This window comes from Lipomyces doorenjongii (assembly GCF_038497915.1).
Source record: "Lipomyces doorenjongii strain NRRL Y-27504 unplaced genomic scaffold V1508scaffold_84, whole genome shotgun sequence".
NCBI lineage: Eukaryota > Fungi > Ascomycota > Lipomycetes > Lipomycetales > Lipomycetaceae > Lipomyces > Lipomyces doorenjongii.
Genome location: NW_027118151.1, coordinates 31,013 through 53,197, shown reverse-complemented (window position 1 = coordinate 53,197; position 22,185 = coordinate 31,013). Strand labels below are relative to the sequence as shown.

At 47.0% G+C, this 22,185-nt stretch overlaps 7 protein-coding genes and 1 non-coding gene across 8 annotated transcripts; 3 read left to right on the top strand and 5 right to left on the bottom strand.

Annotated features, from left to right (window-relative positions):
* Positions 1-679: 679 nt before the first annotated feature.
* Positions 680-1,686, bottom strand: V1508DRAFT_285246 (uncharacterized protein). The gene is made up of 2 exons (XM_066936534.1): positions 1,348-1,686; positions 680-1,292 (listed from the first exon to the last, which is right to left on the bottom strand). The coding sequence occupies exons 1-2, from the start codon at positions 1,589-1,591 to the stop codon at positions 931-933; spliced, it is 606 nt and encodes a 201-aa protein (XP_066793125.1). The 5' UTR covers positions 1,592-1,686; the 3' UTR covers positions 680-930.
* A 2,901-nt stretch (positions 1,687-4,587) lies between these two features.
* On the top strand, positions 4,588-5,366 carry V1508DRAFT_425642 (uncharacterized protein). Its single transcript, XM_066941475.1, has one exon. It carries the CDS (start codon positions 4,661-4,663, stop codon positions 4,952-4,954), a length of 294 nt encoding a protein of 97 aa, XP_066793124.1. The 5' UTR covers positions 4,588-4,660; the 3' UTR covers positions 4,955-5,366.
* A 575-nt stretch (positions 5,367-5,941) lies between these two features.
* Positions 5,942-9,058, bottom strand: V1508DRAFT_400137 (uncharacterized protein; the record flags this gene model as incomplete). The annotated part of the gene is made up of 2 exons (XM_066938308.1): positions 5,942-8,653; positions 8,714-9,058. The coding sequence occupies 2 exons, from the start codon at positions 9,056-9,058 to the stop codon at positions 5,942-5,944; spliced, it is 3,057 nt and encodes a 1,018-aa protein (XP_066793123.1).
* Positions 9,059-10,581: 1,523 nt separating this feature from the next.
* On the top strand, positions 10,582-12,386 carry V1508DRAFT_406550 (FAD-binding domain-containing protein; the record flags this gene model as incomplete). Its single annotated transcript, XM_066938779.1, has 2 exons — positions 10,582-10,748; positions 10,799-12,386. The coding sequence occupies 2 exons, from the start codon at positions 10,582-10,584 to the stop codon at positions 12,384-12,386; spliced, it is 1,755 nt and encodes a 584-aa protein (XP_066793122.1).
* Positions 12,387-13,174: 788 nt separating this feature from the next.
* Positions 13,175-15,252, bottom strand: V1508DRAFT_425635 (uncharacterized protein). The gene is made up of 2 exons (XM_066941474.1): positions 14,832-15,252; positions 13,175-14,770 (listed from the first exon to the last, which is right to left on the bottom strand). The coding sequence occupies exons 1-2, from the start codon at positions 14,872-14,874 to the stop codon at positions 13,542-13,544; spliced, it is 1,272 nt and encodes a 423-aa protein (XP_066793121.1). The 5' UTR covers positions 14,875-15,252; the 3' UTR covers positions 13,175-13,541.
* A 122-nt stretch (positions 15,253-15,374) lies between these two features.
* Positions 15,375-15,448, top strand: V1508DRAFT_t91. Its single transcript has one exon. It is a non-coding gene; the product is annotated as a tRNA-Asn (tRNA).
* A 1,377-nt stretch (positions 15,449-16,825) lies between these two features.
* Positions 16,826-17,487, bottom strand: V1508DRAFT_360622 (Ctr copper transporter family-domain-containing protein; the record flags this gene model as incomplete). The annotated part of the gene is made up of 2 exons (XM_066937150.1): positions 16,826-16,937; positions 16,988-17,487. The coding sequence occupies 2 exons, from the start codon at positions 17,485-17,487 to the stop codon at positions 16,826-16,828; spliced, it is 612 nt and encodes a 203-aa protein (XP_066793120.1).
* Positions 17,488-20,147: 2,660 nt separating this feature from the next.
* Positions 20,148-22,020, bottom strand: V1508DRAFT_425628 (amidase signature domain-containing protein). The gene is made up of 2 exons (XM_066941473.1): positions 20,401-22,020; positions 20,148-20,348 (listed from the first exon to the last, which is right to left on the bottom strand). Exons 1-2 carry the CDS (start codon positions 21,935-21,937, stop codon positions 20,218-20,220), a joined length of 1,668 nt encoding a protein of 555 aa, XP_066793119.1. The 5' UTR covers positions 21,938-22,020; the 3' UTR covers positions 20,148-20,217.
* Between the last annotated feature and the right edge of the window lie 165 nt (positions 22,021-22,185).

Below are 22,185 nucleotides of genomic sequence, written 5' to 3'. Positions count from 1 at the left end.
CTGAAAAATTTAAATGGGTAGATTGTGAGGAGGCGTCCGCCCGTTGATGTCTCGCCTTTGTGATTCGAGCACGCTCAGAGTGAGGACGCCATGAAATTCCAATCTGGATAGGATGGAGTATGTTGCAATTATGCTTGGACAGCGGTCTCGCATAGACGGTCTACTTGGACACTGCACTGTCATAACTGTGATATCGCCAACGAAGCCAAGCCGGGTATAATGGGACGCAGTGATGACGGCGGTGAACATACACGATGGCGCAGTCGAGGAACCGGTCGAAGTTTGCGTGGGTGAAAAGCAATCAATGTCCTTGCGCTCAAAGATCGGGGACCGCGGGGCACAGATGAAATTATTGCCTGGATCCATAATATTATGACATGATGAGGCACATTTTATGGGACCATTTACGACCATAGAAGTATATCTCATGTGAATGGAAATTTCCCTGAATTGCGCGAGAGTGATTCTGAATGCATCGATTATCCGATTGATTTTGATGCATCTCTGACAAATTGATTTAAGAGTAATTCAGCAGACCTAAGTACTTTAAGACATACCTTAGTCAGACATTAATCGATTAAAGCTACAGATATCTGACAAAATAATATGCGGAAATAGGATTTTCGAGATGGATGATTCGAGGAACTGGTGATGTGCTGAGCTCCTTCCCGTCTAGAACGTCGGCACGCCACGTTTAAAACAGTTCAGCTTCCGTCTCTTCGCGCTTTACGGCCCTCAAAGTATCTCTCGACTGTCAGTTCTAGGAGCCATGCAAAATCAGTCCTCATGCTCCCCTCATGTTCGTTAATACTGCTTGACGGAAATGCCATCGAAGAAGCGCATCTCGCACGCTTCTGTCATCGTCGGGAGCTCGACAAATGGGATCAAGAATCCTCCCATCCACCCCGAAAACGTCGGGAACGAAACTAATTATTTTATAATTATCATCCGGATTGATGGAGAAACAAAAAGTATAAACTCTTCATGGATATTTGACTGCATAAGCAATCCATTCTGGCAAGAATTAATTCCCGAGTCGCGCTCTCCCTCTCTATTCGTAATCCAACGTGAAAACCCTGAATCGACGAATCGTTGTCCCTGCGAGAGCGGAAAGACGTGGGCAGCGTGAAACCCGACCCAAAAGTCCATGTCATCTCTGAAGTTGACGATGCCAGTTATTACGCACTTTCGGTCCCTCTCGCGCACTCGATTCCGAAACTTCTCAGTTCTGCCTGACTCTTGGCTTGAGTATAAACGCACGATGCTAAGCTCATCTGTTATACATATTATGCCTGTCTCACTATCAGCAGCTTCCAAACCCCAAATGATCGAAAGAGCATATATCACCTCTAGGAGAGTTGGATCTTATATCATAGTGGCCAGGCTTAAGAGGCTCGTCGGATGGCGGCACGATTGTATCTGTACCTCGCAACGATACACTATACGGATCAGACGCAATGATGAGAATCTCAAGCATAAAGAGAAAAATTTTTTCTGTAACAGAAGGATTCAATATTAGTCCACCAAGAACATCATCTGGATATAAAGCGATGTAAAAGTGGACAGTTCGATGTTTAGTTCTGCCAATCATGACGTTCTCCTTAGTTATTTGCAACTCTGCTATCTGTGACAGGAGGAGTGCACTCCAACTGAGATTGCTTCAGTTCTGCTCGCGCATACGAAATAATATGCAGAGCTCTTGGAATTGCAGATGGCTTTGAAATCAGACCGGGGAACTCTTGTTTACTGTCGCGTTTTGTACAGTACAAACGAAATCGACCGTTATGCCTCAACCAGGAGTTCGGGCACTGGTACCACCACGCGGACATGGAGGACGTTGCTGCTCAGGTATCCTTTGTTATTGTCGTTTCTGTTGTGTACCCAATACCTACGCAGATGAAGTTGACAAAAAAGGAGCAAAATGATAGATTTTCCCACTTCAGCATACTGCAAGCCATGGTAGGCTTTCAGCCATAATTGGCGCGTTTCTGCCATTAGAATACTGTAATCCTATAAAAGCCAGCCAGGGGATACTCCCTTAGGACGACGCGTTATGCTAGAGAAATAAATTTCAAATATAAATGGACAGGGCAGCACGCCTTCATGGAACGCGAATTAAAAAAGAGAGATATCCACTTTCTATATCACACATTAACTTATCGCGACGTTCAAGTGCAATTAGTTTACCGCCCAGTCTGCATTTTATTCGACATTTGACCCTTGAACAACTTGATATCACGGGTCAAGTATTATAGCAAGTCATGTCGCGAATACACAAGAGCCACCCTGAATGAAGACATAACATCAGCAACAGCTTTCAACAGCAATTTCCGTGAACACTCCTGCCAACACGGTTGTGAGCAGCTCTAGATCATCGCCAGCCATGCCTCAAGCTTCCCAAATGATAACGTTGGTTTCCACTTCACAGCACGAACACGACATTCAGCAATTTTAGCCTTCACTGGCCTTTTCACCACTCCCAAATGGTGGCGTCATAGAGGGCAGGATGTCAAACAAACCTCCGGAGCTTATTGCACCACCCCAACTTGCTGCTGTTGGCGGCGAACTTGCTGTATCACACAAAATGAAATATTACTGCACAATTCTCAAATTCAGGCAGTCCGCCGGAAGCTCGCTATTCGCCCAAAAGGCACATCACAAGTATATGCACCTATTCAACAGCGATTCACTGCACGCGTAGCACCCAGCGGCAGCATTGTTCGATACTAACTGCTTGTTCAGGAATTGTGCGATGAGCGCCAGTTAGTTTATGGCAAGCTAGCTACGGAAAAAAAGCTCTGCATTTCTGCAAGCTGAACTCGTCGACAAATGCTGCTACAATAGCAAGAAGCCTTACATGGTCAATATCTTAAATCTTCATGTGGCCGCCATTACAGATCTCTGGAGGCAGCAGGTGGATTTGGACATCAACCCTCACCCGAAGCCTCGTACGACAAATGTGCAGGCAATATTAATGCGTGTTCCATGAACACTTACCGACGAAATCGCGAGGGTTACGCTGATCGCGGTGCTGGTTCTATATTCGACGGCTATAACTCAGAAGCAGGACGTGTGGAAAGAGGTACTTGTTACTGGTTGTGAGGCTAGTCCCGATACTTGTGCTAAAGTCAAGGACTATTATTATGCCATGTATGGGGACAGTAACGACGGCGAGATTATCTAATGGATTATGTGTGAATGTCAAAGCTATTTAAGGGCCTGATTCCTTTTTGTAATGGCTCTCCCATTTAAACAAAAAAAAAAAAAACAGAATCGCCCCTTCTGATGGTACTCCTATTAAATCTAAAAGAATCGCCCCTTCTAATGGTACTCCCATTATACACAAAAAGAATCACCCATTCTAATAGTACTCCCATTAAACACAAAAAGAATCAGGTAAGGTTAAATGGAGCTTCCCATTTTACTAGCGTAAATGGAGTTGAAATGGTGGCAGCCTTTCCCATACAAAAAGCTAATGGAGGTCTGACCTCCATTTCAACTCCATTTCCGCTAACGAAACCTCCCGAAGCACCACCTTTCTGACAATCTACAGAGTACCACGTCTATGCAATGCGCTCCCAAGTCCAACAGGAAATCGATATTGAAGACGATTTAATCGACGACCTCTTCCTTACGATTATACTAGAGTTCTTACAAATGGAGGAAGAAAAGGGGTCAAGGGGCCACAGAGGAGGAAGGATTTGAACAAAAACGTGGTGCAACAGTACCTGGTCCAGCTACTTAACTGTGGCCACCGTGAACATTAAGAGCGCCTTAGGGATGTCTCACGATACATTTATTTCGCTAGTGAACTGGCTTGTAAACCATACTCAGCTGAGAGCCTCAATGCATGTTTCATTGGAGCTGGAACTAGCCACCTCCCTACATATCGTCTCACGGCCAGCTTCACAGAGAGATACTATGGAACGCTACTTTGTTGGAAACAGGGTAGTCAGCGAGTGAGCTACCTATTATCGATTTGAAGCCAGATTCAAATGGGAGCTCCGTTTACACTTTTAAATGGAGCTCCCATCAGCGCCTGAAACCCTGAGCCCTAAATGGGACCTCCATTAGGAGGAAATAAATGGCCCCACTTAAATGGAGCTCCCATTTAAAAAAGTAAATGGGAGGGCCATTAAAAAAAGTATCAGGCCCTTATTTGGCACTGACGTTAATGGATAACTCCCAGGTGGAGATGGTTGTTGAAAGTGTAAGTGGTGAGCTGCGAGAGGTCAACCCCTCAATTCGATGTTGCGACCTCTACTATCCGCATCAAGCGTCACGACGCGCTACACAATGATTTAATTCGTGGTTGGGTAAAGATAGCACAGTAGCTTTTGCTGACAGGGCTCTCGATATGTCCGGAACAGCTGATGAGTAGCGATTATGGTGTTCGTTTGCTTGGTTTTGTTGTCTTTTGGATTTGCTCTATGCTTTGCCTTTATTTTGTGCTTGTTTGCGGCCTAAAAGACCAGTTGAGCAGGGGAGCTTATTTGATTCCGACGCAATTGTAGCACCCTAAATTGGAAAGTAAATCACGTGATTTTTATGGTCATATAAGGAACCACGCACACCACCGAACCGCACATTTGCAAGCCACGCTAGAAACTTATTGATCAACATTTTTCAACGCGTCGATTTTCAGCCGCTTCTATATAAAATGCCATATGCTAATGAAAACGGAACTCAATTGGCTCTAAATGCCTACAAAACGCGTCAAATTAAATTTATTACGCCGGCAGCGAAAAATTTTAATGTGCCCTTGACAGCCCTCCGCGATAGGATCAACGGGACCACCGCTCGTCAGGACAAACGTGCCAATTCGCATGTACTGACCGAAACCAAGGAACAAACGCTAGTTACGAGGATTTCAGACGCTGATAAACAAGGCCTTCCTAGCCAGATTAAGAAGAAAGCTAGGAAACGTGCTTCGCTGGCGCTGATCAAGTTCTGACTGAAAGGGAGGCTCGTGACCGTTTCAGGAGGTAAATGATCAACTAAAAGAGTATCCCGAATAGGGTTTGCGCGTATCGCGCTCCAAGTCGCTGCAGCGGCTGTGGTGATCTTAGCCATACTATTAGGAAATGTCCTAGTAAATAGCTATATATTTCAGCTCTAGTTAGTCTAATTTAAAAACGTGGTGGTTGAAGTTGGCACGAATAGCTTCATGTAGTATTATTGTGATGGGCAAATGAGCGGTTCGGTGGTGTGGGTGGTTCGCTTGGGAAATACGTTATATTACCATAATGATATCAGTTTCATATGATACGAGTTTGCTCAAGCTCTATGATATACATATTGGTTTGACAAAACAAAGTCTTATATGGTAATATCACACTACTTTATACACTAGTGGACAATCAAAGGGAAAATATTGTACTAAATGTCACTACGCTTGCTCACCATGATCTTATTCTCGGCTACCCTTGGCTGGATCATCACAATCCTTCAGTGGACTCGAGCAAGCAGGATCTCAACTTCGACTCCAAGTACTGTCAAGAGCACTGTCTCAGACATAGCGTCAGTGTCACAGCAGATAGTTACGACCACGACGACTATGAAACCTCCCATGAATTCCACGAGAAGGTTCGCTTGAAGCCATATCTTCGGCTCTCGGCACCACTCACCTACTTGGGTTTAGGGGGCTAACATCGTTGCATCAGCCTAATCTGATCCTTGTGCGCTAGACGAGGCCAGGAAGTGTTCGTAGCAGCCGGACCACTATCCTCGACCATGTTGGTCGCAGTCTGTCAACACATGGATATTCTTATCATGTGCTGGCGGTATATAGAGTCAGCTCAGAGCCTCAGGCACTCTGCGCCCAGTGGGGTAGAGCACTCCGAGTTGAGCGCCTATGCATGCCTCTTTGCAGTACCCGTCGAGATCATGTCATGTGGCGATGGTTCAATATTCGTATTAAAGTCTCGGATATTACCGTTATCTAAATACCCATTTCAGTAGCATATGCCTGTGCGGAACCGAATCCATCAAACGTAAATCCTCCCATCAATTCATCTGCATCTGCCAATTTCCAATCCTGCCACGATCCATTACCCATTAAGTCATGTGGATCAAACACCGCAAGACTCGCGGCCCAATCCTCGCCACCAAAAATAATCGGCTCATCTAGTTGTGCCGTGGTTGCCGTGGTGGTAGTAGATAGAGAATCGGTAGACAGCAACTGTGTATTCGACAGTGCAGAACCCTTCAGGCCTGATGCGGCCGTGCTGCCAACAGCTGGCAGCGAAAAATGCTCCGACACGTACGGCAAGTATTGGTCTGACTTGGACCGCAGAAGTCTAGCGCGCTCAACGCCGCCGACTATCTCGTGTCGAACATACTCCGCAAATACCCGTACATTGCTGTTGGGCTTGTACGCGCCATAATATGTATCACAGAAAAGCTTTATCCACATGTGAGTCTTCACAAATGCCTGATAGAGTCTATGTACGCTGCATATGCTTGCGTCGTCATAGTGGAACGAGAAATCAGGGGTAAGCCATCTCTCGTCTTTCGCTTCCTCGCAGTCGTTCTCCTTGCCAGGAGGAATAGGTGGTAGCGTGATGTTCGGATCCGCGTAGTAAGCTTTAAAGAGACCGTTCATAACGAGAGCGAGAGGATAGAAGAAGTTCCGCAGAGAGAATGGTACTAAGAGCCATTCAAACCCATTGAACAATCGGCGGTGGTACATGCACGTCGCAACAGTATCGAGCATCTTCAAGGCACATCGTAACCTCGCCCGACGGAACGTTTCAGCCGTCTCAAGATCTGGTGGAGCGTATGATCGCAGAAGTGATAACTGAAGCCGTAGGAAGAGTAGCTGTAGAATGAACTTTTGAACGAGGTTGTACGAGTCTTGTAGGCTAGACACGGCATTGTCAACCTGGACAACAGAAATCAGCGACTGGAATGAGCTGAGATGACTTTCCTCGAACTGATTGAGTTCGTCCGCCAGGATCTGGAAGTCTTCCAAACTGAGAATATAATCCGGTCGCATTATTCGCGATAATATTGTCCGAGCGAGCAGCGCCCATTTGATATGAGTGTGCATAAATGTCTGCGAAAATTGTTCGTAGGAGGCAACCTTATCTGGAAATCGACGGATACGACCTAACGCAGTATCACACATCTCAAGGGGAATTGCGAATGGAAGAGCGAGATCAAGAGAGCGGTAGGTGTCGAGAATTACAAGCTGTGACCACAAAATGCGCCACGTATCCTCCAACGTCGACGGCATGCCTTGCAACAGTGAAGGATCGCGATGTAATCCCATACTCATTGCGACTTGGCACATCATTCCTACAAACCCTGCTGAATCAGACCCGTCAGAACCGTCTCCGTCCTCTGGTGCAATTAATTGATGTACTCGTATTCCAAGCAACACCTGTGCTACTCCAAGATTGGCTTTGCCCATGTAATTAGTTTCTCGCAGACAAGACCATGCAAATGCCTGTAGACGTGGCCCGAATAAGGCCGTGTACGAATTATCAAAGCCAGCGTTCGCCGGTTCCCAGTCCGGCGGTAGAGACAGTCTTCCCAGACGTAGCAATACTGCAAATAGTGCTGCACCACGCATGTCATTTTTGCGTGTTGACATCCAAAATGGCTTATCATCAGATGTGGCAGATCTGCCGTTCTTCTGTTGACCTTTAGCTAACAGTTCTTTCGCCTGCCAAAATTTGCGCATGTCGCATCGAAACACTGCAGGGTTAACGATCGGAAACATGATGTTTATTGTTTGCATAAACCGGTCAATTAGGAATTCGCATATTGGACGATGCTCTAGACGTGGAAATAAATCGATCGGCTCCGCTGCAACGTTGAATATCTCTTCTACCCAGTGCGTCATATCAGGGGGAATATATGAGACTTTGCGCGGAAGTGCTGTGTCATGCGAGGTGTGTCCCTTCTCCGGGCCCGTCATTCGTCGGGGTAGTCCAGCCGCTCGCGACTCCTGTGCTTTCCGAGCGAGGATTTTTTTCGCTTCGTGCACTTTGTCGAGACATTTTTTTATAAACTCGTCCTCCCGGATCGCTGCGACTCCGGAAAGTGGACCAAAATACGTTAAACGGTTCTGCTTAATGCAAATCTCGGGCTGTACTACGCGCATGTCCATGGCACTTGCGGATATTGACGAGACAGACTGAGCATTCACAGATGTCGGTGTGTCTATTGTAGTTCCCGACGGCGTCATTGTAGGCGCCGATGGGATAGCGGAATAGGACTGCGGGGTAGATACTGATGCTGGTGCATTTAATTCTTGTGTTTCCGTTTCCTCTAATCCCGCGACAGAGACACCTGACTGGGCCAGACGCTGTAAGATACCTTCCATTCGCTCCATTCGCAGCTGCAGTTCTGTATACTCCGGCGTCGACTTCGGATCAACAGAGTCTTTGCGTGGCCGCCCCTTCTTTGCTGGCGGCGGTTTCTCAAATATTGGTGTTGTCGTCGCCGAGGACGATGGTGTGGCCATTCCACTCGTTTGCGCCCGTTTGTGGGTTACCGTGGGCTTCAGAGGTCGAGCTGATGATTGGATGGATGCCTTTTGTTGGCGGTCGGACAACGAACCACTGGTCCAGGGCTTGACGGCGTAAGTGCACATGGCCGTCGTATCATGCGCAACGCAGGCGGAGCATGGCTGATTTCGGTCGCACTGTGCCAATGTTAACTAAGTCACTTTACTGGAACCTATGATGTCAAAGCCGTAAGATACCTTCAGCTTTCGCTGGCGACAGACGCCGCACACGACCGGAATCCTTCTCCGCTTTTTTATCTCGCGCGTATCGTCAAGAACATGACTCGACACTGGCTGATAGTGTTGTTTTTGTTGCTGTTGCTGCAGGTGTACAGAGAACTGTGGAGGTTGCAACTCTGCTTGCTGGTCAGCAAGTGCAAAACGCGACGGTGAATGCGACGGCGGAGTTGGCAGGAGCAGCGTAGAAATGCTTGAACTCCTCGTCTCTGGCAGTTGTTGTTGTTGCGTGTCCATCATGTTCGGTAGCGGAGGCAGTCGCGGAGGCGACCGAATCGGAGCCGAAGGGGGAGGGAAAGTTGACATCTCGGAGTTTGCGCGACAAATGCACAGCCAAATTAATGATGCTCACACAACCAAAACTGCTGCTTTCTGAGGCAGCTATCTTGATATTTTGCGGTCTTCTATATGTAAGCCGACAACTTCGCAAATATCGATTCCTGGGAATACAAATGTCGCCAGTGTGGACATAAACAGGAGATGTTGCGACTCGACGGAATTAGCGTCGTAGCCACTTGATAATCCCCGTGTCGATAATCCTCTAATAATAATACAGTTTTGTTTAAGGGTATAGAGTCGTATAAGGGTAAGGGTATGTGTGGCTGAATTAGGCAACTCAATAAAAAAAATAGCTCGTCACGTGTGCAATAAAGATGCTAAGGCAAATAGTCAATCATATTTCAGGTCCTGTGAAGAGGCAAATCGTACCAAATGCACATCCTATTCTGGGAACATGATGGTTGCTACACTATCGATTGGAACAACAACACTACCAGAAGAGTGACTCCAAACGATAGAGTACTAAAATGAACGAGGCGCCAGAAAACTGCAGTCACAGTTTCATGATCGCGAAGCAGTATTTTTGGAAAACAAACGCCGAGCAGCTCTCACTACATCGACCATACTTTCACCGTATCGAACTGCTCCCATTGGACGCAGCTCTCGAAAGCTAAAAGTCTATCGCTTGGGTTTACGGGAATTAACCACAGTCTACTTTTCTGTTGCCGGCAATACTTTGCCTCGATAAATTTGCAGCAGAATAAATTCACGTCCAACCGGTTGAGAAGAGGAAGTCGGTGGTCGAACTATGGAAGGGCATGGACATCGCTGCTCATAGACATTCCATCCATCGACGACAACGACATGCTGGTCGAGAATAGTGCATCACGGGGGGACCCAGCCGCACTGGCTGCGCTCCTTTAGCGGGATGGATGCGCACATTCTTGGTGCCTTGTGCGATCGTCACCGGCGGTGAGAGAGAAAACGCGCAATATCTGCCGCTTCGGGCAGAGTGCGGGTTTGGGTTTGGCCGATTATTGGAAAGGGAATTTATGCTATTTCGTGCAGCTTGCAGTAGTTAAGCACATTTTGCCCTAACCCGGTGACCTGCCCAAATTTCCCCCGCTCTCCAAACTTCGTCGCTCGTTGCCCGTCTCGCTTGATTCTGGTGCACAAAAGCATATCCGCACAAATTAGCGACAATTTGTGTGGCCGTGGCCGACACGCGTTTGGTCGCGGAATCCGCTCTTCAATGGTCGCCCAACTCTTTCTATTTGGCAATTTGCATGCGTTGTCAGTAACATCTCCTTCCACATGCCAGCAGTCGCTTATTAAGATTATTTAGAGATCTATGTACGATCGATCGCTGCGACGGCGGGGGTGAAACACAAGACATTGCACAGCCTCTTTCATATGATCTGAAGCTTGATTTCGTGCGTGATCCATATATAGTATCGCCATAGGACACTGTTCCATTACTGGAGTCGCATTTAGAGGATTGATACTGCACTGTACCGCACTCCAGCACCGTAATTGTCCAACAGTTCACAATGGCGCACTTTGTCTATCCAAATAGTGGCCTGAGCCAGGGCCGGTTTAATCCCGACGGCTCTCCACGGCCAGGGTATCTGGCAAAAATGTATTGGGCAGTTATTGGTGCGTTTCTTGGAACTGCCTTATTGTTGCGGATATGTGACTATGTGTTAGCGATGCAGAGGTGTGTCATGATGCCTGCCCTCACGAATTGATTGTTCTAACCGATAGTAGGAAACGAAGTTTGAATGCACGGCCAAAATCTGTATTGGCAAGACTATACACAACCTTTACGTCAATTGGCAGGGTTATGACATACCCCACTCCACCATATCTACAAAGGTACTCGGGCTTGGTGCATTTCCCTTCCGTCGGTCGGATGCTGCTGGTCATTTTCTACTGGTGCTTACTGCTCGGTTTCTTCTTTTATCGGAACCCGATCAAGAGTTCCAGCGACTGGCTAAATGTGGCCTACCGAGCAGCGTGGCTCTCCATCGCTCAGCTCCCACTAATAGTCTTGCTTTCCGTCAAGCGATTATCTATCATCAGTTTCATCACCGGCTCATCGTCCAGTGTCACACTAAACTTCTTCCACCGGTGGATCGCTCGTGCACTGCTCCTCACGACAACTCTGCACATGTTTTACATGATGCGCTATTACGCCTCCTTCCAAGACCTAGTTATGCGGCTAAGCATAGATATCTTCATGCGCCGTGGAATAGGAGCGTGGTGCGTTCTAGCATGGATCGTTCTTGTGACAACCATTAGTCCAATACGGCACTACGCGTTCGAGCTGTTCTTCGCAAACCATGTCATCTCAATAATAGCTTTTTTCATTGCTGTGATGTTGCACACTCCACCATACGCGCACGTCTACATCTGGATCGCGATCGGTATCTATATCGCAGATGTTGCATTGCGATGGGCCCTCATCCTTCTCAACAATTTGTCAACCGCTGGATTGAACTACCGGGCAAGTGTCAGTGTCGTTCACGACGCAGCCACTCTTAAAATTGAGATACCCTTGACATCTCCGCGTTTCCTCAAGTGGAAGCCGGGCCAATTTGTCAGGCTCTCATTTCCCACAGTCGCGCCTTTCATGGCTCACCCCTTCACCATCGCGTCACTTCCAGAAGATGGTAAAATGCTATTTGTTATCCGTGCGAAGGCAGGCTTCACGCGGCGCGTACTAAAAAAGACGCTTGTCATAGCCCGAGATATAGAGAAGCAACACGATCACGTGGTCGCGACTGCTACCTACCCCGTTATCATCGACGGTCCGTACGGAGGTCCTTCTCGACCCTGGCAGCAATTCGATACAGTTCTGATCGTAGTCTGTGGTATTGGTGCAACGTACGGATTTTCCGTTCTCCTTGACGTTCTGCGGGACAAAGGAGCCGTTCGAACTCTCCGGCTTGTGTGGATTGTAAGACATTACGGCGACATCATCACATTTCGCGAGCAGCTCGAACAAACCTTGAATTCCTGTGAAACTGACGCTTCCAACCTCTCGATCCTAGTCCAAATATTCGTATCCGACCGGTCGACAATTCCAATTCCTTCACAGGGGCAATCCGACTTCGATCTGTTTCTCGCGCATCTCAAAGACGTTGTCGAGGTCATACCCGGAAAGCCTGTCATTCGCAGCGTCGTCCGTAGTGTCCTCGGAGAAGCTGGAGGCGAAACCGGTATCGCAGCTTGTGGTAGCGTGAAACTTACTACAGAAATAAAGAATGAAGTAGCTTTGTTGGACGCCATCGCCAATAATCCGGGGTCGGATACTCAGAAATGCTGGGTTCATTCGGAGCAGTTTGATGCTTAGTGTTTTAATAATTACAAAGATTGTTATACAAAACTTGGTCATTTAATAGTCACGCATACCAACACTTGTACAATGCCAACTTTGACAACCTTGAACCTACTCAACAGTTCCCAGCACCTTGGCAATCTCATCAATAGTTTGGAACAACTTCAACATCGTCGTCAACAATTTGCAAACTCAAACCAATCAGGAATTAGTGCCCCTGAATTACTTTCGACTTTGAACAGCAGACGCTGGTCTGGGCTTTCCGCTCACCGCTCCTATCCTGCATGCCACACCACACCGCAGCACGGCTCCTCCAGTTGGCCGCCTCCAGGTCTCGATTTCATTTCTTTCAGGATGATGTATGCGGTTATGTTAAGGCTAGTGTGGGTTCATGACGGGGAGTATGTGTGCACAGTATCTTCCGAGACCGCGGAATTCTGCAATGTTATTTTACGGGGTGCCTTGCCTTTGGCGCCGTTCAACACCAGAGTTGTCGCAGTTGAGATCTGGGCCGAACGTCATTGTTCGTTAGGCGAGAGATATAGTATTGATTGCAGAAGAAGGCTAGTACTTAGGTTGGCAACCGTAGACGAAGTAAAATTATTACATTGACGTGCAGAAGCAAGGGAACCCTGAAAGTATGTGTTCTCCTCCAATTCACCCAAAGGTCTGCGATCTTAGAACAGATATACTCGTTCGAACGTGATGTCAAATAGTTCGAGATCGACCTCCCAACAAATCTGCTTATCTCCATTACTGGCGACCAGCAAATTCATAGCACCTTGGAGACTGTTTTTTTTAATCTCGTTATTAGTTGCTCTGCTTAAAATCTGTTTCGTCATATTTGTTGCGTTGTTAGTAAAGAGTGATAGAGAAATTAACTACCGTTCATTTAATTCATACTGAAACTTAGCACAAAAGATGAAAGACACAACAAATTCAAGCAAACACATACTAGCCAAATGGGATCACAACACTTCCGTTACAAGCACAGTAATCAGCAAGTCAGTTTGGTCACGAGTCTCCACAGGTCAGAACAAGTCTCCGTTGTAGAGAGCTGCATAAATCACAGATTAGAATTAGGTAATTAGACTTCTGAAATGAGTTATCATAGAAGGGAACAGAATATCGCTACAGATCATTAGTAAAGTTCACGACTATCAAGTATACTTACAAAATAGTGATGGCTATGTTGAATAAAATAAATCTCCACATAAAGCTGAAAGTGTCCGAATACGTTTTCTCTAATTTCTCCATATTTGCGCAAGGAAGAAGAACAGTAATGCCCAGTGTCGAGCCAGACTTTGAAATTTCAACACTGTCAGGATTGTCGTTGTTACAGAGCTCATAACTTCCAGAATCAGCACCTTGAAATGGTATTTCACGTTTCGCGTCCGCCATATATCCGGCAGACATTCTGACACCACATTTAGCATCAGCAGCCTCCAATGGCAATGTGTCATTCTGCTCTACGGATCCTCCAATTACTGCGACTTGTCCCGCTTCGTCTCTAGTCGCACTGCTTCCGTCGCTGGTCTCGATGCTCATCTGACGTGCATCAACTCGGTCCTCACACTCATCCTCTGGTTCATTTAGAAGGAAAATTTGTTCCGCATTAGCAGCTAAAAGAGTGCGGTCGCTGTGACTACCCTTTGCGTCACCAAGCCACAGTAAACCGGAATCTATCCAGTTACATTTCACATAATCATGGTCAGAATGGCGATTGTACCTCTTCACGTCCTCCGGGGAACGTCGTCCAATCCGCGACGCAGACGGCTTCCGCCAATGTGTCCAACCTTTACTGATCCAAGCTTTTGGCATATTATCTAGCACTCCATGCCTATCGTCTTCGACTTTCCGAAACGTGAGGACACGAACGTGGCTTGAAAAGGAGACTCGCTTCTTATTAAGGCAGCCATTGTGAAATTGGTTTACTACAGATGTGTTGCTAGTCCTGCTAGACTTCGGCGATAATATTGGGATTCGAGAGTCTTGTACGGATTCCACATATGACCGTGTACAACGTCGCAGGATGTGGTTTCGATTGGTGACAGGAACAGGGAGTTTCGAATATATATGCCGATGGGTAGGTTTGATGTTCAGGCCAAGTGATTTTGAATTAGATCGGAGAATTGATCGACGCGGTGACGCGGCGAAATCGTATTCTCTCGCATACCGACCAAGTAGACTTGAAGTGGTGAAATGTGCGACGGTAAGCGACTCTGAATCTTGTAGAGTTGTACCTCTTTGGCTCGGTGTAGCTACCATGACTATGCCAGCGGTAGCACTTTTTCTAATTGATGCAAATCTTGGTGAAGAATACTCTGATGGACTATCGGATATGCTGACAACAGATATTCGCTTATCTCCATAATCATTGCGACTCTGCTGCAACAATGCTATATACAAAATTTAGCAAAAGATGGATCCAAGTAAGCTAAAGTAAATCACAATTCTCACGATTGCATAGATATTCAAACCCACCGGGACGAATGTAACACATTGACGAATTCGTTGTCGGTCGGTCCGATTCTACTTGGGTGCTCTGAAAGTTGTGAGTTATTTACTGTAATGCGCAAATCTGAGATGGGTAGCGCACAGTAATGTGGGAAACCGCCATAGCCACCTACACAGTTTCACGCGGTCTTAGATCAAAAACTATCGAATATTTTCTGTCGTTATTTCGAAATCGAAGAATCGTAAAGGTGTAAAGGTGTAAAGCAATCCCACAACGAATGAAGAGGTACTCATGTTTACTGCAGACGAAACACGTGCCTGAGCAATTGCGACCCGGGCGGCATATCTAAAGTGTAATTCTAACACTTTGAACACAACCTACACGACCTCTATAATCAACTAGAACTACCAACAAAGACGTAAGTTATAGCCTTATCCCATTTCTTTAAATAATTACAACAAAAATTGGAACATATTCATAAAAGAGGGTTAGGGCTCGGGAAAAGTCATCTTCACATGGCACAGTTTTTCCATATGGGATCACATGACTGGATGGCCAAGCTGGTTAAGGCGTACGGCTGTTAACCGTAAGATCGGGAGTTCGATCCTCCCTCTGGTCGGTATTTTTTACATTTGTTAATGTTTGCATCTTGCATATCATACCTGCAGGTACTTTCAAAGTTGTCATTAGAGGATGGCACAAAGATTACATATTATCCAAAACAATTTCAACTGTTTATGTGAACTGCTCACGTCTACTTTCCTGTAGAGAAGATTTTACATGGGTAGCAACCAATATAACAAAGGTGGCCAAGGGACCTGTAGAATCCATTGCACTGCCGGCAGCAGAGAGCAGTCGTTCTTTCCGCCTCAAGGAGCAGTGAGCTGCGTAGGGTGATTAGCCCCACGCGAAGTGGGGTACGTGTATGAGGCTCAAATGTCCGTGGGCGCAAGCTGTGAGAGTGAGTAAGACCGATGCTGCGGTAGTGCAGCGCATGGTATATGTTGTATATGCAAGAAGCATATACGTAGGTGCAGCTTAGAGGCAGAGGAAAAATAGCGCAGGCAGTTTCTATTAATTATGGAATATACGAGAACAAGTGGCCACAGAGTGAATATGACAGCGCAACAGACGCGAGACGACCATTATCGAGAAAGTAACACGGGCACTCGCATCAAGATTGTTTCCTATTCTTGGCTCGCCAAATCGGGTGCGCATTCCATGGCATGCCACTAACAGTATTCTACACGGCATCGCAATATCCATCATCGAAACGCTCCGGTCGAACAATAGCACGGACTGTTGGCGAGCGCTGGCGCCCGTCACAATTTAAATGCTCGTCTACGTGGACAGGCCCTTAAATCTATTCATTGCGATTACCCGTCGCTAACCTTAGGTTAGATAAATTAAATTGTCGCGCGGGAGCTCATGAATACTACTCGGCATTGCTGGGATCATGTCTTTGGAAATATTGCCCTCTGGCCCGAATATTTCGCGATATCATCCAACTATGTTAATTTGCTGTTTTCCACTCACTAGCCGCCATATTATACCTGACAATGTATGACTATGTTATTTAAACTACTCAGCACCCTGCAACTTCTAATCCAGTTTGCTCAATTCCTTAGACGACTGCAGACATTAGCCGACGGATGACCTGACCACCAAAGACATGACGAAACCTTAATCTACGAGATGGAAGTTTAAGTCAACTTAGAGCAACACAGCCACATGCGTAGCTTTTACAATGCTAACTTAAAATCGGGAACCCCAACCCATCGTATTTTGTGGCGGTGCGAGCAAAAACGAGCAAATTTCACCCGTCTCGTCGTGCGGCTTTACGCTATCAAAATCAAAACCGAGAACAGGCACAGAGACAGGAGATAACATTGATTGGATTCTATTGTATTTACACGCACAAAAGCAGTAGTAATTAGCACATAAACTCGCCCAAACTTTACCTAAGAAGACCTACTTTTCCATGCATCCGAGCACACTAATGGCCCTCAATATTTGAAGTGAATCGCCCGAACAGCAGCTCACCGAGAAAAATTCCGCCGAGGACCGAGAGAAAGTAGCCAACGTTGAATGTCATGACCGCCAACATCCTGCAACGTTATTAGCAATTGTCTTCACTAGAACATCAAAAATAACATACAATAGATAGGAAACGCCGGAAAGAACGAGCTGAATGAGAGAGAGTGGAATATCCATCGAAACACGCCATGGCCGGACGTTGCGGAACTGCAGTGGTCGCTCCGGCCCGATCGTCACTTCGCCAGCAGATTTCTCGAAACTACCGGCATTTTGGTCCATCTGTAAATGAGCTGTCGCGATGTTGCGCGCGAATTGTCTGGCTCGCGCGTTGAAATAGCGTTCAGTTCGGTGCTTGAGAACGTGAGTCATTCTGTAGATGACTGCGAGCACAATGAGGAAAATGCATGTGCCGGCATACTGTCCGCGAGACGACGGAGTCCATCCTTTCGAGAACAGGAAGTCGAAGATTGAAGTGTGGAAGGACATGGACGACATGGACATACTCCCGTCGGTCGAGGTCGACATGGCCATCGCCGTGTTGGTAGAACTCATAGCCATCGGCGTCGTCATCGTGGTGTGGTCTATGGTAGCCGTGACTGACGAGATTGTGGAGCTGGTCATCGAATTGACCGACGAGGAGGATGGTTCTTTTAAAGGTGAAGACGTACGGACATAGCGTAGCTTAGGACAAAGGACTAGCAATTTGCATTTTGTTTACGCCAACCGGAGACGCCGCATCGGCCAACGAAGTGGCTGATGCCTGGCACCGAAGATTGAACTTCAGCTTCCCCTTGCCGCGGCGTGCGATCCATAATCAACCAGCTCAAAAGAAAACATCCTCTTATTATTCTTTTTCCCAATTACTGCCCCTCTGGGACGGCCTGGCCATTATTCACTCAGCAAGAGGCAATACAAGGCAAGAGGCAAACTTAACACAAATCGAGCTACTAGCATGGAGCCGCACGCCCGCATCGCTCGGACGGTGAGCGAAAACGAGCAAATTTTGGCCGTTTCCGGCCTAGTACAGAATTGAATGGTCTCCCCCGACCAGAATAGGAGTGTGCTCCAGTCTTGTTTGGTCACATTAATAACGGTACTAATTATTGAGAGGAAAGATTTAATAAATATTTTCATATTCTATTACTATTGATACTATTAAATCTGAATCTTTTTATTGCTGTCATCTTAATGTTTGAAATAGAGCTATGCCTTTGGATGCTCTACAAAGGCGAATATGCCCTGCCGCCAGATATGCGGACATGGTATGCGCGAGAGCAAGGCATAATTTAAGCACCCCGTTTGCACACCAGACGATTGCGCTACACTACACTAGCACTATGGATACGCATCAGTAGGAAAGCAGCCTCGAGTCCCGTATTGCAGCTTCGGGATGCTCAAACAGACAGCAGATAACATACCGTCGTAGACTATTTGTTAGCCTCGCTTCATCGCTGATCTGTATCCGGCCTTGCACTCAACTGGTCTGGGTCCAACCTCCTGTCACTTGGCCTTTCATTCGTTGCCAGGGACCCCGATTTTCTGGATAATCTGTCCCGGAACCCCGTGAGGAGAGATCCGTAGAAAGCCGATATAGGAACCTACAATTGCCCTACTGAATCCAGCTCGGATGCGAAGTCACAGTTTGCAACATAGCCCCCACAGGCATACTAATCTTGGCACACCTCGGCTATCATCCATACATATCTATGATTGGAATCGCACTTTAAGCGATAGAGATTGAACTTTAGGATATCCAACTATTCAAAGCTGATCACGGCAACCGACAATGGCGGATTACAACTTTGGAAACATGAGGCAAGGTCGTTTCAACCCCGACGGCTCTCCACGGCCAGGATATCTCGCCAAATATACTGAGCAGTTATCGGGGTGTTTCTATGTGCTTCCTTATTATTGCGGATATGCGACTTTGTGCTACGAACACAGGGCTCTGTTTCGTTACCATCCTTGAGGTCACTTCTAGTTGCTCTAACGATTGATATCCGTCAAGCGATTATCCGTTGTCAGTCTCGTCACTAGCTCAACGTCGGGTATCTTGCTAAACTTCTTCCTCCATTGGATCACTCGGGACTGCTCCTCACGACCACTGCCAATTCCTAGTGGCAGAACTGCAGACAAGTATCATCGCTTGCCGCGGTCTAGCAGCCTAGTGCATACTAGCGTGGATCGTGCTTGTCACTACAATTCGCCCATACGGCACTTCGCGTTTGAGTTGTACTTCGTGAATCATGTTATATCAGTGCTAGCACTTTCATTGCTGTGCTGAAGCATACACCAAGTTATGCACATGTCTACATTGGATTGCACTCAGTTTCTACATTGCAGATGTTGCATGGCGATGGTTTCTCATCCTTTACAACAAAATTTCAACATCTAGACTGAACTACCGAGTCACTGTCAGTGTCGTACAGGGCGAGAAGACTCTTATATCGAGATTCCTAATGACATCCATGCGTTTGCTCAACTGGAAGGGGGCCAATCGTCATGTTCTCATTCCCCAGAGTCGCATCCCTCATCTCCACTATAGAAGACGATAAAATGTCTTTTGGCATCCGTGTGAAAGCAGGCTTAAGCCCTTGCTCAAAAAAACTCTTCTCGTAGGCGCAGGTTTGGAGAAGCACAACGATAACGCGGTCGCGACTGCAATGTACCCTGTTATCATCGACGGTTATGGAGGGCTCTCTCGCGCCTGGAATAAATTTGACACTGTTTTGAGTATTGTCTGCGATACCAGTGCTACGGGTGCGACGTACGAAGTTGCTGTTCTTCGCGACGTCTTGCGGTATGGAGCCACGGTTAGAACCCTCTTGCTTTGTTGGATTGTGAGAAATTACAGGGATATCATTAAGTTTCGTGATCATATCGAACAAATCTTGAAGTCTCGTGAAATGAGTGCCTCCGATCTGTCTGTGCTAATCCAAGTATCTGTATTTGACACTACTACAAATTTCCTCTAACGGACAATCTGAAGTTGATGATGTTGTCGCGCGACCCGCTGAATTTATTATAATTATAACCGGAATCCAGTCATGCGCGACGTTATCCGAGATGTTCTCGATCGAGCCGGAGGCGAAACACGCATCGCAGCTGTGTGGCACCACGACACTTACTGGTAACATCAAGGACGATGTAACTTACTTTTTAGAGCGTCGATGCGCAGGGATGTGGGGTTCATTCGGAATAGCTTGAGTTATAGCTTGTTTAGCAGTATTGCGTAGGGCCGTAGCGTCCGGTTCACTGTGTTAACGACGGCAGGTTTACAATTCAGTCGTATTCTACAATCAATTGAATAAATCTATAACAGCAATATGTACAATGCCAACTCTGGAAAACCTACTGAACATTACCCAGCACATTCGCAATTTTATCCATAGTCTGGAACAACTTTGGCTCCATCTGTCGCTGTCCAACAAGTTGCAAACCAATGGGGAATCCCTGAAGTCTCTCGCGCACACCCTTGGCCCCTATTCATGTCATTAGCAAATACATTCAGCAAACCACGCAAAAGTATCATACAAGTTGACTGCGCCTTGGCATCCATATCGTTCAGCGGAGGCGGCATGTCGATATCGTCCTTCGCCATGTCCACTGTCGTCACAGGGAATATAATACCGGGGTAATCCAACAGATTCCATGTCCGCGAAAAATGCGAGCGAATCAAGAACCCGTCAGGTCGTGCCGGGAATGATTGGATAGGCAATATCAGAGCATCGACTGGTAGTCCTGACTTTGTCTTTTGAGCCGTCTCTTCCCAGTACTTGAGCCAAGCACGTTGTAACTCAGCGCGCACAGACGAGTATGCGTGGAATTCCGAAATTCCTTTCTTTTCGCATGGGTACATACCGCCGTTAGCGACAGCCGTTGACCAGGGCTCGCCACTGATGTCGAGCTGGGATTTCAGGAACTCGCCACCGTCGGCCGTAAAAAAATCGACGGCGTTGTCGGAGATATCTTGGAATTTGTAAAGCTCAAGTTCGATAATTTCGTGACCAGCAGCTTTCAGTTTATTGCACACTTCGTTCAGGGCACGAGTAATTGGAGGGAGGGTCTGCACTTCGCCATCGAATCGAATGACACCGAGAGACAGAGTACGACTGAGCGGCTTAGGTTGGATCCACGGGAGATATTGACATGAAGGGTCATAAAGCCAGGGCTCAGTCTCCGCAATGACGCGCATTAGCATCTCGCAGTCACGGTACGAGACCGCCATCGGAGCATTGACGCACAAAACACCGACCGTCTCCGCACCCGGCTCCAGATATCCCTTCATATTGTGATACGGCAGCCGACCGGACGACGGCTTAGTCGAGTAGATGCCATGCGAGTACGCTGGAACTCGAATGGATCCACCGACATCAGTTCCAATGCCGAGAAGGGAACCCCGGAACTTGATTAACGCGGCCAGACCGCCAGATGAACCGGATGCGGTGATCTCCTTGTGGATAGGGTTACGGGTAGTGCCGAAAATATTGTTGTCCGTGTCGGGAACCATCATGCTTTGCGGAACATTCGTCTTGACGTACAATACCGCGCCCAACTTTAACATCAGGTCGACAATGACGGAATTCTCTTTCTCAGGCTGAAACGCATATGCAGCGATACCGACGACGGAGTCGTACCCGGCAATGTTAACACTATCCTTCAAGCAAATTGGTAGTCCATGTAGTGGGCCCACGGTCCTTCCCGTCTTCTGGAACTCATCATCTAGCCATTTCGCACGCTCAATAGCCTCATCATAGAAAATCTCCGTCAAGCAATTTAGCGCCTGCTGAGCGATGGCTGACCGCTTGCAAAACGCAATTGTGACCTCAAGGGAAGTGTAAGTGCCCTTAGCAATCTCAGCAAGTAATGAAGTCGCGTCGTAATTGTCAGTAATTTGTAGTTCCCGGAGAGTTAATAGGCCGCAGCTCTGAGCAAGTGACAGCAAATTGGCCGGTTCCGGGTCAAACTTGACGCGCCATTCCTTGGGAATCTTGCTCTCGCGTTCCGCGAGTTTTGCGTCGCGAAGTTCTTGCCACGGCTTTCTGGTAACTGGAAATGTAACTGGCTTCATGGTATTGGCTATGCACTGAGTATGAATCGAAGCTGTGGAGAGGAAGGACAGCAAACCAAGTTTATGTTCGCAGGTGGTGGTCATCAACAAGGTTTAATGAGACCACGAGTCATCCCGATTGCGATAGATAAGAAACTTCATCCCGATTTGACACCCTAAACCATCATTTAACATCAATAGTTTATGATTACTACTAATTTTACAGATCTACAGTAGAACCCCGTTAGTAATATTTAATGTTTATAGCC